Below are 16,796 nucleotides of genomic sequence, written 5' to 3'. Positions count from 1 at the left end.
CCCCCCATCTTTCTCTTTTCTTTCTTTCTTGGCAAGTCCCTCTTCCTTCTCGCGAAGCGTTCTCTCAAGTCCGTCCGGAGATTCATTTCCTATCGATGCTTCCTATGTCAAGAGAGGCGAAACCACGCCAATAACTTGTCGGGGATCAAGTTCCCCAACTTCTCTCCTGGAGATGAAGCCTGCTCACCTTAAAGATGCACCGAGGCTGAGGCAGATTCTGCTCCATACAAATGCAGATGCTTCCTCGCATGGCTCACAGAACAAAGCAGCCATACAGAAAGCAGGCTGTGGGTTCCCCATTATAAATGTTCTTGTGGTTTTCATTTCGTCATCAGAAAATGCACTTGGCTTTCATTCCGTGCCGTTCTGGAAATAATCCTGCACAAACTAGGAATGTCAGATGCATGAACTCGTCTTAAAACATACTCTTTCCCTCAATATCCTGCCATCAAATACCCTGTGAAGTTGAACTCATTGATCAAATCAACGATCTCTTATCTAATTGGGAATGCCTCCAACCCCGCGTCTGCCCATAAACCATTCCGCAGGGAACGCCTTTAAGCACGTGCTAACCATAACCATTCTTTCGCCTCAGTGGGTTCTGCCGTGGACTAAAATTACTCCGCTCGAACTTCAATTTGAGCTCTTCTACGAGCATGTGCCCCTTAATCCCACATCCATACGCCAAGTGCTCCCACTTTAAGGCTTGACTAATCTGATTCTGGTGACATGTCCATCAAATTAGGCAGACCCATCTCGTCTCACTCTCACTCTCTCGCCCCACCCCAAGTATTGATTTCCTTGATCGAGTCCTCCCCACCTACTGTTACTACAAGACCACAAGGTGCTCGCAGCTATGCTGCCGGCAAGATGTGACATGTGTTTGTTCGTATCTTGCAGCATACTTCATATAAACGCCAAATGTATGCTTTCCTGCTGAGCACTAAAATATACAGCTACATGTACAATTTGTATTTCAAATACCAATGTAAAGTAGCTGCTATCAAGGAGTAAGCTCCTTGCTGCTATACTGACATTTGGAATATCACCGGCAAAGTTACTTTAATTTCATAACTACATTCACAAAGATTAATGAAGTTTTCTCCTTGGATTCAAAAGACATGCAGTGTCTCCATATATACCAAGTGATACAGAACCTGCTTTTGTAATACCTGCAACGATGAGTGACATGAATGCAGTATTTTTTCTCCCGCACATTCTTTTTTTTTTTTTAACCATCAAGCTGTTTAAGCAAATGCTACGCAATACCTGGCTACTTTCCTCATTATAGAATGTGCAATAATAGCAACCACAATTCATTCAACAAGACAGAGGATACACAGGCAAAATTACTGATTTTACATAATTGTAAGTATTATATCGACACTACCTTGTAGGTAACAGAATTACAAAATAAACTCTGACATACTTTCTACACAATTAGCCCAAGTACACTCACAACTTGTTCTAACAAAACTAATGTAAAGAAATTACTAATTATCATTTTCAAATTTCATAGGAAATATGGAAAAGGGGACAAAAGAAATATCCCTCCACGAGGAGGAGCAGGACACAATTCTACATAAGGACCACGGGGCGCATCAATATGTAACAGAAACAACCAACAGAATCAAGATGGAGAAATCATTCCCCTAAGCCAGAAAACCAGTGAGTTACATATCTCTCTTGCCGTAGTGACAGCATGCCACTAAGCCCTTGGAGGGATACTAATCACAGCAACTCATGTCTACAGATAGGGCTACATCCAAAAATAGTTATCAGTCACCCCCCAACCTCCATAATCCTGGCCCCTTTAACCCTACCCCCATCGTAAACCCCCACAGGTGAGACAGGTGTTGTGTATCGTCTGTACCTCGGGGTCAGATTCGGCATTTTTATCGCTGCCTGCCATGCCGTCTCGGCAGCGTGCTGTTTGAATTAGCCCGCGCGCCCCTACAAAGGTAACTGCAGCATCATGACAGGTACGGGCTTTCGCACACCTGTGCCATGTTAACGAGCTCCCGGGCGGCCGACTGAGCCCGCGGCACTCCGCCATGACTCAGGGGCTAATCATCTGTCTCTTGTTGGTGATATGAGCCTAATGTTGCCAGCAGGTATAAAACCAGATTGATCTCTCTCGATCTCAAAAAAATTCAAATACCCAGTTGATGCTTGATGAATTTTCATCCCATGCACCTTCTACATCATATCATACATCCCCATGCCCTACATTCTTCTACTTTCTCGGCATGTACCACATTAGCATTTCTTTTTTTTCTTTACACATCGATTCCTCGAGTCAGAGAGAACTCTGGCGGCGTTTTTATATCACGACTTCAAGCCGAATCTCTCCCTCAAGTTCTGACTAAAACGAGGTTGGCATTCCGTCAGCTCAGGACTGCCGGCACGAATTCAAGCTGCACTACCGAATATCACCCACTGGCTATAATCAATCTTTCTACCACCATCTACAGTCGGGTGTTGATTTCTTTTCTCATTTTTCTATCCTACCCCGCAATGCGGCCGTGCTCTGCAGTATGAATACAAAATAGCCCAAGTTAGTCTGTGCGCACATTATCTTACTGTGAAAATATTTCCGAGCAGACATTAAATGCACAGAGTCTGGTGTTCACACTATGAATGTGTCACTGGCCACAGTGTACAATTACACAGCAACAGAGTGTGAAAGTGGTGTCTTCACATTACTGTACACACCGAATATTTCGCAACGTTTTTATTGTGTGCAAATATCGTGAATCGGGTGCTATTCGCAAATTTAAGAATGTGCTAAAATATCAACTCTGATCCCGGCATGATTGTGACATGCACACATACATTTCTTTGTTCAGTGTTAAATTGTGCTCCACAATCGCAAATTTAACCACTCGCGAAAATGTCGGAAAGTCCCGATTCGCGCAAAATTAGACTCGCTGAATATATGGTGTATACAGTAATCCATGCAGAGTAACAAAGAGGAATGCGTGTCCTTTGTTTATGGAGACTGCTCAGCGTACTTAATAATTCTCCTTTGACCAAAGTTGTGTGTATACACTTCCCAGAAACAGTATGAGAACTCTCGATACTGTTATAAACACTACAGCAACATTCCCACCGTCTGCCAGAGCAGGTAGGGTACATACATCAATAAATGTAAGCAGTTCTGACACACAGTCATCAGAGTGCTCAATCTACAGTGTGCATAGACCTACAAATATCTATGAATTTTATTTCTACCCAGATTAAGCCTAAATGTAGTGCCATTTCATTCAACTTTCATTTCCAGTTTTTGCACTTTTCACAAACTGACTGATCTTGTCTGCACCTGTGTACAAGCTTCTACCAACATTGTACAGATCGAAACCATCACATTTTTTGGTTTTAATCATAATATACTCCAGGCTAGACTACGGTCCAGACAGTCGCTTACTTTATTTTTGGTGCAAACACAGCCAGTACATAAATTTTATTCGGTCTAAGGTAAAATATTTTATCCTTGGTGCTAATTGGGAGGCATCAGATATATGTTAACCTTGCTTCAAGACTGACATAATTTTTGTTTCAATATGTCGGGTAGCCAGAAAGAAGAGGAAAAATAACAGCAACTGCAGCCTGGATGCTAGGCTAACATATCCAGAATGCAGACTGTCATAGGATGGTGGAGAGGGATGCGGGTAAAGTGATGAGCAATGGATGCTTACCCTGAGAATTTCTCTGCAGATGTACGCGATCCATTCCTCCTTGAGAGCGTTTCCTTTGGTCGCTTTGACGAGGTCCGTGACGGATCCCGCCCCGCAGAACTCCATCACCAGCTGAAAAGGGGTGTGGGGGGGGGGGGGGGAGGAGGATTGGGTGCAGGGGACATCATAGAAAGGTTGAGACACAAGGGAAGGGAGGGGTGGGAAAGAAATGATAAAACAAACATGGAATAAATGAGATAAAGATGTGAGGCATTCTTCTCTCTCCCCTACCATCAAGTTTCTCTTCAGCTCGCTTTTTAACCTCGCTTACAAAATTCTGTCATGTGACACCCCATGTCCGTCAGCTGCCTGGCAGGATGGTATAAAGTTATCCATAGATTGAGGGCAGCACAGACAGCAGCACAGAAATTCACACAGGCATCCATCTCAAACCTATCCTTTTCAGTTGAAGCATTACAACATTGTACATCAGTCTGAATACACAGACTATCTGGACTGTTTTCCCTATAGGCCAGCCATTAACCCACATGTCATTAACTTATCATATACTGTCATTAACATTGTAAACAAACAAGGCTGGCAAGGTAATCTAAGGATTGACGACATGGTACATGCATCTTAACATATTCAAGTTGAATATCATCTAATCTATGTTTTATTATTTCACTTATTGTCTTTGATCTCCTTGAAATCCTTTCTATTAATTAGTACATCATCACAGATTATTGCATAATTTGTTAACTGTTTGTATTTTCATTGATACTAAAATACTGATGGCTTCTTTACAATGACATACACCATGCACAATTTCCACTGGTCCCTATGATGAGAGAATATCAAGCATGTCTTTTCAGAGGTTTAAGTAATGGCGCAAAAATAGACAAAATACAAAAGTAAACAAACAAACACTGGGTACAAAAGAAATAGACGGACAAACACAGAAATAAAATGACTCAAGGAAATACACATGTAAAGAAATACAAACAAAGATACATAGAGAAACAAAATAAAAGAAAGAAGCTACTAAATACAGAACAATAGAAGGTCAAATTGCAGATGATCCTCGCCAGGTGTTGGCCAAATATCCTCATAATCCCAATGGTCAACTGACCATCAGGGGGTGCGGTCAATGAACCATCTCCCCTGTGCTCCTGGCAACCACTTCCCATTTTATGACCCCTCTCAGCTAATGGACCATCTCTCAACCGACGAGCAAATGTGAATCCCTCCGCCCCCTTTTAATTGCTGTTGTTAATGTTTGTGTGTGTGTGTGTGTGTGTATGTCTGTCTGTCTGTCTATCTGTCTGTATAAAAGAGGGAGTCATACCATCTGGGAGTACGCCCCATGTTGATTTCATTTGATGACCGACATGTCATTCACCCCTAACAAACTCCTCTTTGACATTAACTCGGGCACTCAATCTCTCATAACTCCCAGCGGATGATGATGTTGCTCGGTTACACAAACTCCATCCTCCTCATAGGGCTATCTTCCGAACAGAGTGACAGGGTGCATCTTCATTTTCTCTGAAGAGGTGACTATTGTTTCATTCACAAAACACAAAACAAGGTCATATAAGGCTACATACCCTACCATAGTGTTACAGATTAAGTCTACGTAATACCCAAGTACTAGATGAGGTGTAATATTCCACTACCACTGAGTATTTCTACACCTGCTAGAAAACAGCACGTTGCTATATTAACGGAAAACAATGCTTTTACAAGCAATTTTTCATCAATTTGCTGATTGGCTGATGATTGATCACCTGATTTTCTTTTTTCAAGTAATATTATGTTAGCAAAATGTAGGTATGCTTCTCCATTCTTGAATATTAACTTTACAATGCTAAACAAATTTAACTACAGTGCACATGGTTCAAGGATACTGCTGCGGATATGTTAAGAGCCAGCAAGAACATTAAACATCAAATGATGCCTAGCATTATATTCCATATTCTCCTTTGTCCTTCACAATCAGGCGACTCTGTTTGCCAATCCTTTTTGGAAACGTGTCTCAACAGCCAACGCGACTTGCGTCGACTGAAAAGTAAACGCACCGAGGTGCACGTCTCAGATTTGCTTTTGTGCATTTATCGTCACATAAGAGAATTTAGCAGACATCTTTAACTGCTCATGCATTGTGCACAAACCTATGCCTCTGCCTCTGAATAACAGATCCTCTAAAGTATCTTCCTCACCCCCCTCCCATGAAAAATCGACAACTTACCCATAGTTGATCATCATGACCTTTGACACCTTTCTTGATGAAGGCTCCATAGTATGTGGCTATGTTTCTGTGATGGGAATACTGTGGAAAAGGAAAATAAAAATAAAAATGCCATGATAATTAATTATTGGACATTTTCTTATGCATGCAACACATACTGGCAGAAAATCCTGTCATAAAATACAGTGAAAGAGAGATAAGGTATGTACCTCGGTAACAGCGTGGAAAGGGAATTTATAAATCATGACAAGGTGCACAAAAATACCTGGCCACACTAGCTTTCTCATTATTAACACCTCACAAATTGGTGTCAAGGTACCAAAGTTCATCCAGAAGCAAAGGTATCATGGTTCAAAATCATATTTTGGCAGGATCAGCTCAGCCACATGACAAATACAGCAACCTGACCTTTCTCTTTAATTGCTTTGCTCAGTGTTATCTCTCACCTTCAGAACAAACATCAACCTCAATGAATTAGCAGCATACCTCCACTTTAGTAACATTAAGAGATCAAGAGGTCATGACACGGCTAAGTTGAATCACACATTCTTTCTTTTTTTTATTTTCATTTTTTGCATCTGTCACTGGGCATCAATTATCTCCAGACTACATGCAAGTCCTCTTGAGCTTTTGATAGCCATTAGTTTTCGTGCAATGACCTGCATGTGTACACAATCAGATATCATATGCATGTGGAACTGTGAGTCAAAAGTAGTGCAGCATTTGGAACGACATTCACGCCTTCCACCTGTTGCCAATTTGGAGACTAAATTTAGCCGCCAGGCGTTGACAGAGGCATTATGCATACGTCGGTCGGGTCGGCAAATTGGAATCAATTCAGAATATTCCTGCTGCAAATGCAGTGGGCAGTGCCATGGAATGTTGCAAATCTTCCCCCACCCCCCCCCCCTTCCTTTCCCTCTATAATGCTTGCTGGCACTAGAAGTGCCACAGCACAGAATATCATCAATGACACCCTTTTTCTCTCTCCTCCCTCTACCCCCCCCCCCCCCATGGCCTAACCAGAGTTTTAAAGAACAAGTTCAACTTCATAGACATGTGAATTGAGTGAATGCAACAATATTAGTAGAACATATCAGTGAAAGTTTGAGGAAAATCCGACAATCCGCTCAAAAGTTATGAATTTTTAAGTATCTGTGCAATCACTGCTGGATGAGAAGACTACTACAGTGTATACGATATAAGGAAAATAAAGAGAGAATTTCACAAAATTTTACTTTGTGAATAAAGTGCACATTTTTTGGACTTGTTACTGACATATGTTAAGGGTAATATCATTCTCCTTGCCTTCTGAAAGAGAGAAGTCAAGTATTCTTTTGTTATGCGAGAAAAGTGAAAATATGATAAATTTTCTTTATACTTTCTTTATATCGTTGTACACATATGACATCACAAGCTATAGTAGTCTTCTCATCCAGCCGTGGCTGAGTAGAAACTTCAAAAATTCATAACTTTTAAACGGATTGCCCGATTTTCCTGAAACTCTTCCTGATGTGTTCTATTGGTACCGTTCTATTGATATTGCTGCATTCATTCAATCCACATGTCTATGAAGGTGAACTTGTCCTTAATAATACTGGATGTTGTCAGTATACACCTCATCATCTTGCCCTCATAGCCCCTCTTTCCTCTTACCCCTATCAACCCCCTCCATTAAAGGCAAGAAATTAAAGATGTAAATTGATACAGTATTGTCTCGATGGATGCAAAGTATCAGTGTTCCCATGGTTTGATGGTGGGATTAGAAACAGACGGTGCTCTTCTTTCCGTAATTACTCGGCTGACATTTCTACTAAGTCCCTCCTGTAAGTTGCGTCTTTATTGGTTGCAGAGGACCCATCTGGAATGACGTCTATACCTGGCGGTGAGTCACGATTTCAAGGCAACACATTCTACAAGCAGTCCAGAACAATTCAAGGCTACACAAGGCTATCTGTGTCAGTCAAAAGTTGTATCTTGAAACAGCAGGTTTCAATGGTTGTTTCTGGCATGGTTGGTCCATGTTTCTGGGCTGTGTCCATGCTCCATTCCTCCCCCCCCCCCCCCCCCATCATGGTTTTTAAAACACATTTAGTTTAATGCACAGTTGCATTCATGAAATTTCTTTGTCTATCGTAAACATAAACATATCAAAACGCTAGCACGAAACCCATAAAAAGGTGCATTTTGAATCATCTTCACTGAAATATGCTCAAGATGAAAACATTATCTATTTATTGAATTTGTGATTTATTCTTTAATAAGATGTTAATAGATAACAAGTTTTCTGCATTTAGTGTTTTCACTGCAGAATATTGTACAAGTGGCATGCAAATTGAGAAAAATTGTTCACTAGTCTGCAATTGTTTTCTTGCAATGTTTCAAGCTGCACTCAGCAAGTTCTGGTGACTAGCAACCTTCACCTAAATGCAATATCTTAATATCACAATTTTTCACTGGTAGTGTGAACGGGCCTTCGTGGACAGAAATATAAGCACAAGTATGGGCAGTCTGCAATGTTAATCTCTGCAGCACTTTCATCCGCTCTTCATGAAATTTCTTTGTCTGTCGTAAACATAAACATATCAAAATGCTAGCACGAAGCCCATAAAAAGGTGCATTTTGAATCATCTTCACTGAAATATGCTCAAGATGAAAACATTATCTATCTATTGAATTTGTGATTTATTCTTTAATAAGATGTTAACAGATAACAAGTTTTCTGCATTTAGTGTTTTCACTGCAGAATATTGTACAAGTTGCATGCAAATTGAGAAAAATTGTTCACTAGTCTGCAATAATTGTTTTCTTGCAATGTTTCAAGCTGCACTCAGCAAGTTCTGGTGACTAGCAACCTTCACCTAAATGCAACATCTTAACATCACAATTTTTCACTGGTAGTGTGAACGGGCTTTCGTGGACAGAAATATAAGCACAAGTATGGGCAGTCTGCAATGTTAATCTCTGCAGCACTTTCATCCGCTTTGTCTGATAATACTGTTCAGCGACATCATATATGTAGTCCCTGGACAAGTTAATGGGAAACAATACAATGTCTGCTGTGAGGAGACTAGCTGAATGTAATTCATTTGTCTAGATGTTGTCAATGTCCCTTGATAGAACTTAACAGAAAGGTTAAAATCTAAAAGAACAAAGTGTCTCTATCAGACGCCAAGAAAATGTGTCCTCGGGGTAGTTTGGTGTAAGTGGGTACATTTACTAATCCATGCCCGATCCCACTCTTTTCTCATCTTTAGTCTTGGTGGCATTTTCATGAGCTAAGCTGCTTCCATTTTAATTAAGAAAGCCGTTGTTCTCTACAAGGGTTAGTTCAAGAGAGAGGATATTAAGCTGAGTAATATATTGACAGAACATTCTTGTTGGGAGTGACTTTTCTTTATATGGACAGATTCAATCCTCAGGTACAGGTGTTCTGAAGAGTAAATTATAGATATGATTCTGTGTGGTCAGAGTAATTGACCACTGTGACTAATTCTTATGCAGTGACCACAATATTAATGTGCTGTAAGAAAGCCCCTCCCTCTTTTCCTTCTTTCATACCCCTTTCCAAACTTTTCTCCTCTCTCTTTCCCATGCCCATTACATCTCACCCTTTAAATGCCATATCATTTATGTATTACCTTTTGTTGATTGAATCACTGTGGGGTTTTTTTTTCCCATCATACAGACCTGCTGAAAAGCAGCCAAAAGGCTGAGTGCAAGCATTTTCACCTGTGTATAAATAAATAAAATAAAACAAACAAACTTTGCTTCCCAATCCTGCATCCAATCTCCTCCTCTCCTATTCCTTGGCCTCTTTCCTTGGTGTTGCCATGGAGATACCTCCATGGTGTCCCATTGTTCACCCCTGCCCCTCCCTTCCCCCTTCTTCCTCTACCTTCAAAGCCTTCTCCTCTTCCTACCCTCCCTTCCCTTAACCCTCCCTTCCCTTACTGCTCTCTCCTTCATCTTCCCCGGAGCTTTCACTCCATCTCCCTTGATCCCTTCCCATCTTCCTTCCACTAGCAGCTCTCCTCCATCTCCACTTCCACCTTCTTCCCCTTAAACCTTTATTGACCATTAACTTTTGTCTATAAGTCAATTCCCATTCTCCTCTCCCCATCACCCTTCCCTTGTTCTTCTCCTCTGCTCACACTCCATCTTCCCTTCTCCTTGATTCATTCCTATTTGCCTTTCCCTACCACCTCCCCTTCTGCTCTTCTTCCCCTTTCTTCCCTTCATCTACCCTTCTCCTACATACCACCTCCTCTACCATATCCCCTTCCTCTTCCCCCTTCTTTCCCTATCTCCTCTTCTACATTACCACCACTTCTACCACATCCTCTTCCTATTTCCTTCCCCTCCTTCCCTTCATCTGCACTTCACCTACATACCACCTGTTCTACCACATCCCCTTCCTCTTTCCCTTCTTTCCTTCATCTACCCATATCCTTTTCCCACCCCTCCCTTATCCTCTCCTTCATCTTCCCTCGTTCTTCCCTTTCACTTTCACTCCATCTCCCCTTCTCCTTGATTCCTTCCTAAATCCATTATCCCTTCCCCTTCTTCTCCCTTACTGCCCCCCCCCTTTCTTGGCAAATTGTGGCACTCTATCCCTACAATACTCTATTCAAAACTAAACAATCATATCTGAGCATCACAGAGACACATCTCTTCGATAGATCTCTACGCAGGCGAGTGATCAATCCTAAATACTGATCAGCAATGTCACTGCATGCCTGCAAACTGGTGATTGTTCTTTTCTTCGGGGGGGGGGGGGGGGGGGGGGGGAGAGTTGTTTGACGTCACTACAATGATTCAGATGAGTGACATCTGGAAGCAAGACTACTGTTTGGCATCATTATGATTGGCAGTGATGTTCTCTCCTCTACAGACAATGAATGAGACATGTCATCCACATGATCCAATGGGTCACATTATCATTCTTCCCTGAAGAATAATAGTATTCCATAGTTATTGTAACTCTGAAGATGTCGAAACTCCTACTTCTATTACTGTAAAACAAGGAATGTTCACATGCATTTTAATTTTGCAAATTTTAGGAGAGCCAAGATGAGCAAAATTAGAATGCACATGAAGGTTCTTGTCCTACATTATATGCATTGAATGGTGCAAAGAGGTAATTCGCTGTGAGAAAAGTCATCAGCTCCAATTCGCGAAATTTCGTGCCACAAAAATATCTTGCTCTACAGTAGTCATTTCACGTGGGCTACAAATTGACCACGCTGAAATGACATTTTGCATACTGTTCAGTGTTGCTTCCTTGGTAGCTGGAGACACTGCCATCGTTTGCCACGCGCTCCCACAACCATCTGATAGAGGTAAACAGTGTCAGACATCTATAGGTGAGCAAGATATTGGTACATGTGGATGACTACTAATGTATTTGATCAGCTCTCTCCAGTTGACTGGGAGACTTTCATTTTATCAAACCCTAGCGAGACTACACAGAGCTGCTCCTTAAGACTGCACGTATTCAATACAGCCAGAAATACTGCAGTTCTGTCCCCTGCAAAAATATGAGTGGGGGAATAGACCCATGTTACAGCAAGAAGTCTTTACAAGCAAAGTAAGCATCAGTACCAGACCTATCATTCCATAATCCCATTAAATAAAATTGCGCTCTGTATCTCAAAATTGGCATAAATACCACAGCCTTCGTAACAAGGCTGTGCTTCTCTTCCATTGCCCGTCACATTGGAAGTTGACAGGAAGTTCCGGTGTAAATGTCTGTGTTTTGTGCGTATCGTAGAAAGCTCCCAGAAATAACTGTTGATTTTTGGACCACATCATTTCATTTCCCAGGGTGAATGCCCAAATAAATCCAGCTAAAAAAATAAAGCAAAGGAAGACAAAAAAAAAAATCATTTTCCTGGCATTGGCCTTGCCCTCTGTGTATGATATATTATGAGAATTTCACAGCCTTGAGACAAGACTACTTCCCCCAGTCTGATCCATTTCAAGTGGATAGGAAATCCCCTCATGAATGTGCAAAGCTCCTAAAAATAACAGTTGATTTTAGGCTAAAATTGATATCATCCCCTCCCCCCCCCCATCCTATTAAGCCAGGTAAATATGTTTCCTCCTTCAGAGAAACTCTTGAAAATCCCTATTTTTGGATACTTTCTGCTCAAAATCAACAAGGGGTAGTAATATAATAGGGCCTATAATCAAGGAGGCTATTTAGGGGTTTCAATAGTTACGTTCAGACGGCAGGCCCTAACCTCGTGTCCACACGACGAATCTTAACCTCGAGGTTACGAAACATCGAGGTTAAGCTTCTGCCCCCCCCCCCCCCCCCCCCCCCCCCCCCCCGTAACTACGAGTGGGTCCCACTCGATGTTAAAACCACAAAACCGGAATTTTCAGCCCACACTGCTAACAAGGCGTCTATTTATTCTTTAGTCCAACCCTGTCGGACTCTCTTACAGGTACTCTTTTTCTCTGTCATGGTATGCAGGGATAGCACTGCACTGATGACTTTATGCCTTTATGAAGATATTCGTCGAAAACATTTTTTTTTTTTTTTTGCGTCGGAGAAGAATATAGAATACAGTAGCGAGTTCGACGTGTTCAGTTTCAGAGATCAAGCGCATGGGAAGAAAAGATGATGTTGTTGTGTCGTGCGTCATAGGCTTTTCACGTGTATATATAGTGTATTTGTGGTGTACGTTTGGGAGGTTGACCCAGAAGCAGATGGAAACTGTGGGGGCTGGAGTTTACAGCGAGGTCACTCTTAACTTCGAGTTCGTTGTTTTTTGTGTCCACACGGTGCTTAACTACGAGTGGGGACCCCCCGCGGCTCGTGGTTAGAGCGCTAACCATAAGATTTCTCGTGGCTCGAAACATCGAGCAAACCTCGAGGTTTGCTAACTACGAGTGCGTCTTCACGGTCCCTAACTACAAGCTCTAACCTCGAAGTTTCCTAACTTCGAGGTTAAGGGCTCCCGTCTGAACGTAACTAATAAGAAGCTATTAGAGACGAGTTCCTCGTAACTATGCATCCGTAACTTCTTATTACCAGTTCAACAGGGTTCAGTTAGTATTTTCTACCAGATTTTTTTTTTTTTTGCCTTTGTTATTTTTGCAATCAACATTCCTAATTTGCCTCTATGGTTAGTTGATGCTTCACATAGTGAACTTATTGTGCAAACAACTAAATGACTCAGCCAGTGTACTGGAACTTGGAAATAGATGTCAATGTTACTAGCCATCCTCAACAAAGGGCAGCCAATTGGCTGGCTAGGATGTTTTCCCTTTCACATCAACTCATCTCTATAAAAGACCGAGACCTTGAATGTGGGGAGCAAAGTCTAAACTTTCCAAGACCGCACCAATTTTTCCTGTGGGAGTTTTCATCCCTCTTCTTTCTTTCTTTTTTGAGGGGGGGGGGGGGGGGAGGGGAGGGGAATAATGAACCCCCTAAAAACAAAATTTGCTTTCCAGCCACAAGATTACCTCCTTCTCTTCAGGAGGTAATCTCGGGCGAAAACACATGTCTCTGACAAAAGCAGGAAATTAGAAGACAGGAAGCACCATTTCTGATCTAATCGCGATAACCTGCTCCGCAAACTTACGAAGGGAGCATCCCCACCAACCCTGCCTCCTCGAACGTGGGGTGGAGGGAAGCCAAAACGACAAAAAAATGATCGGGAAATCTGCGGGCATAATGTATGGCGATGACGCAAAATAACGGACAAAATAATCATGGTAAGGAAATATACTCTGCAGTCTGTCACTATTTTGCTGAATACTAATACTAAATTTTTATAAGTAATACATACATACAAAAAAAAAGATAGGCAGATGGAGAGATATAATGATAGAAATGAGGATAGATATCAATTTGAATGCACTTGATGATCTCATAATATATGACATACCTAAATTTCTTCACGATATAAGACACAAGTTTGCATGAGGACCTTTTCATGATACATTTTACATTGTATAATATCTATCATTATTTGTTTTTCTTCAAGCAAGTACATTTTGTATGTAGTTGCCAATCACAAACTCTCCTTTCAAGTTTATGCCAGCTTCTGATACCGAAGTATAATTGTGTTCCAGACAGGGTTTAACCCATCGGCTACATTACTCCATCAAGCTAGCTCTATACAGAATCTGTGGGAATTTCAGAATCTCGTCGAGTTAATACATGGCTTTTAAGCGACTTAATGTCTCTGTAGCACACGAATTCTTCTTTTCATGTGATATTAGAATACGACTTGCGACAAGCATGTAATAAAAATTACTGCAATCATTTGTTTTGTGGCATCATCACCACGTAATTCTTTTAATGTGTACATAAAAACGACATCCACTGAACGAGTGCCTACATACGTACAAGGACAGCATAAATGTAAATACAAGTACACGAAAATTGGCCTACAGCTTCACAATGATAACATTACTGAAATCTGACTACTTTTCCATTTATACTATAGCAAAATCTTATTCCAAACTTATGAGGAAGTTCACTGTCCATGACATCTTATATGACCCCAAAGTCAGGGTGCAGCTGGTGGAAAATTAAATTGATGGAGAAAAAAAAGGTCTATGAAAGCACACCAAGTACAACTTTGTTGAGATGTTCAAATCATCACTCATTTTGATACAAGTGGAAGAAGCAAATATTGCCCTACTTGCACATTGGAGGATGGTCATATACATTATACATTTGTATCTGTTTATGCCTCTCCTAAAACCATTTGGTTGTAGCAATGGTTCCTACCATCATACTGCTACACTTATGATACCCAACCCCAAGGTAGACCCCAAGGTAATCCTGGCTGGGCACACCTCCACCAACTCATTTAACCTTGATACAGAAAGAACTTGGCAGGATTCCCCGCCAGCTCTTCCGGAGGAGAACATTGCAAGAAATTCTCAAGATACCACATGAGAAAAGTACATTCACCTCCCAATTGTCTTGGCATTGCCCCGCATAGGCAAACCACAGTAGTACAATGTAATGAATGTCACACTCCTTTCCTCTCTACAGAATGCATGATGAGAAAGATGCTTTGGAGTACATTGTATTTCTGGGTCACAGTGTCACCTCAGTGGCATATGAGGAGCTGGCATCTCCTCCGCACAAACACTCCACACTAAATGCAAGTTTAGAGCTAATTCAGAGACTAGAAAAAAAAAACCCATCAAACCCAGTAAGATAAAACACCCATTCAAGAAGCCCTAAGTTTAACTGTTATTGTGCATGCACTACCTTCCCTTCCAAAATGAACGACGTAATATTTATATTTCTTTTACAGGTACATTACTAACCTTACATCTCACTGCTATCATTGATAATCTTTGAAATTATACTATAGCAAGAATCTTTTATGACACAGATGATTCAATATTTACATTTTTCATACAAACCTTCTTCAGGCAATGACTATCCCAACCATAATCATGCAACATCGTCCCTTGAACGAAGACTAACCACAGACCACGCCCTCTTGAAAATCTCTGAGCTGCCATCTCATGGCATGAACAATCAACTGCAATCACAGTGTCATAATTAATGGGTATGATATGATGACATTACATGAATGGCATTTTGGTGCATGACGCCTCATTCGCATTCCCTTGTGTCCCTCGTAATGACACTGACACTATGTGAACGTGTGCACAAGTATGGTATGAATCACTATAGGACCCCCTAAGAAAATTAACCTATTGACTCATGGATGACTGGTAGAAAAATGGATTATTACCTTTTTGAGCACGTTGATTTCTAGTTTGATTTCTTCTTCCTCTTCCTGTAGAGTAGAAACAAGACAAAACAAACAACAATTTCATTACACATGACACCATCGACATACAATGTATATTCTAGTAGCATCTACCCACACATAATAATTGTGATTAGGCACATTTTTTTTTTCTTTTGCAGACAAAAAAAAAAAAAATCCTAAAAATAGGGGTTCGATTAATACATAATAACAGCAATATTTTGTATCTACAAAAACTGTTAGTGGACACACATCTTCCAAGTAGTATGTTTTGGAAGTACATTTACATGGAAGTGTATTTAAGAGAGTGGCATTTCAGGTGAATATCAAGTGATCTCTTTAAACTTGTGGAGCCATCAAATGGCAAGTCGTTTTCCAGTTTCCGCAGAGATTTTGAGCACTGCACTGCTCATCCTCTCACTGCTGTCATAGCTAACATTCCACTAACACTAAATTCATACTCAACTAACACTCGACTAACACTCAGTTAACACTCAACTCACACTCACCTAACACTTAATTCACACTCAATAACACTTACCAAACACTCAACTCACAGTCACCTAACACTCAACTCAAACTCACCTAACACTCAGTTTACACTCCACTAACACTCAACAAACACTGAACTGACTCTGAACACACACACACACAAAACGAGAGCTTCAGATGCAACTGCAGGTGTAGCAAGTAACACCATACAGGGGACATTTCTTCAAGAAACTGACCACAGTTTTCATACATGCATTTAGTTCAGTGTGGTTGATACGTTCAACAAATAAGATTCCTCAGGTGAGTTTAAACAGCATGGAATGGAACAGTATAGGAATATTGCATGAGATACAAAATTTGTTTCATCAATACATGAGACAAATTTCATAATGAAATTCTAACAATATGAGGACAAAAATATACTTTCATGGGTGATGATTACTCGAGTTCTATAAACTTGGAGCATCAGCAGTCAAATGTGATATGTTAAACTACTAGCTGACCTCATCATAAACACACATTAGGAAGGGTGTCCTCAATTTAAAAAAAAAAATGTATTAAAAAGGGCTGGGCAAAAGAATCAAGATTAATGAAAATCAACAGCAGGATAGGATG

General features: G+C 40.9%; 1 protein-coding gene across 1 annotated transcript in view; it reads right to left on the bottom strand.

Annotated features, from left to right (window-relative positions):
- Positions 1-15,725, bottom strand: part of LOC139735001 (mitogen-activated protein kinase kinase kinase kinase 4-like) — a gene marked incomplete at its 5' end in the record, with an annotated part of 64,096 nt that extends 48,371 nt beyond the window's left edge. Inside the window, 3 exons of the mRNA XM_071645776.1 lie at positions 3,699-3,809; positions 5,929-6,009; positions 15,672-15,725. Of these exons, the coding sequence (XP_071501877.1) occupies positions 3,699-3,809; positions 5,929-6,009; positions 15,672-15,725 (246 nt within the window). The remainder of the gene's footprint in view (positions 1-3,698; positions 3,810-5,928; positions 6,010-15,671) is intronic.
- Between the last annotated feature and the right edge of the window lie 1,071 nt (positions 15,726-16,796).

This window comes from Diadema antillarum, unplaced genomic scaffold, assembly GCF_040938485.1.
Source record: "Diadema antillarum isolate AM-2024a unplaced genomic scaffold, OU_Dant_1.0 seq00000561_RagTag, whole genome shotgun sequence".
NCBI lineage: Eukaryota > Metazoa > Echinodermata > Echinoidea > Diadematoida > Diadematidae > Diadema > Diadema antillarum.
This window is presented reverse-complemented; position numbering and strand designations above follow the sequence as displayed.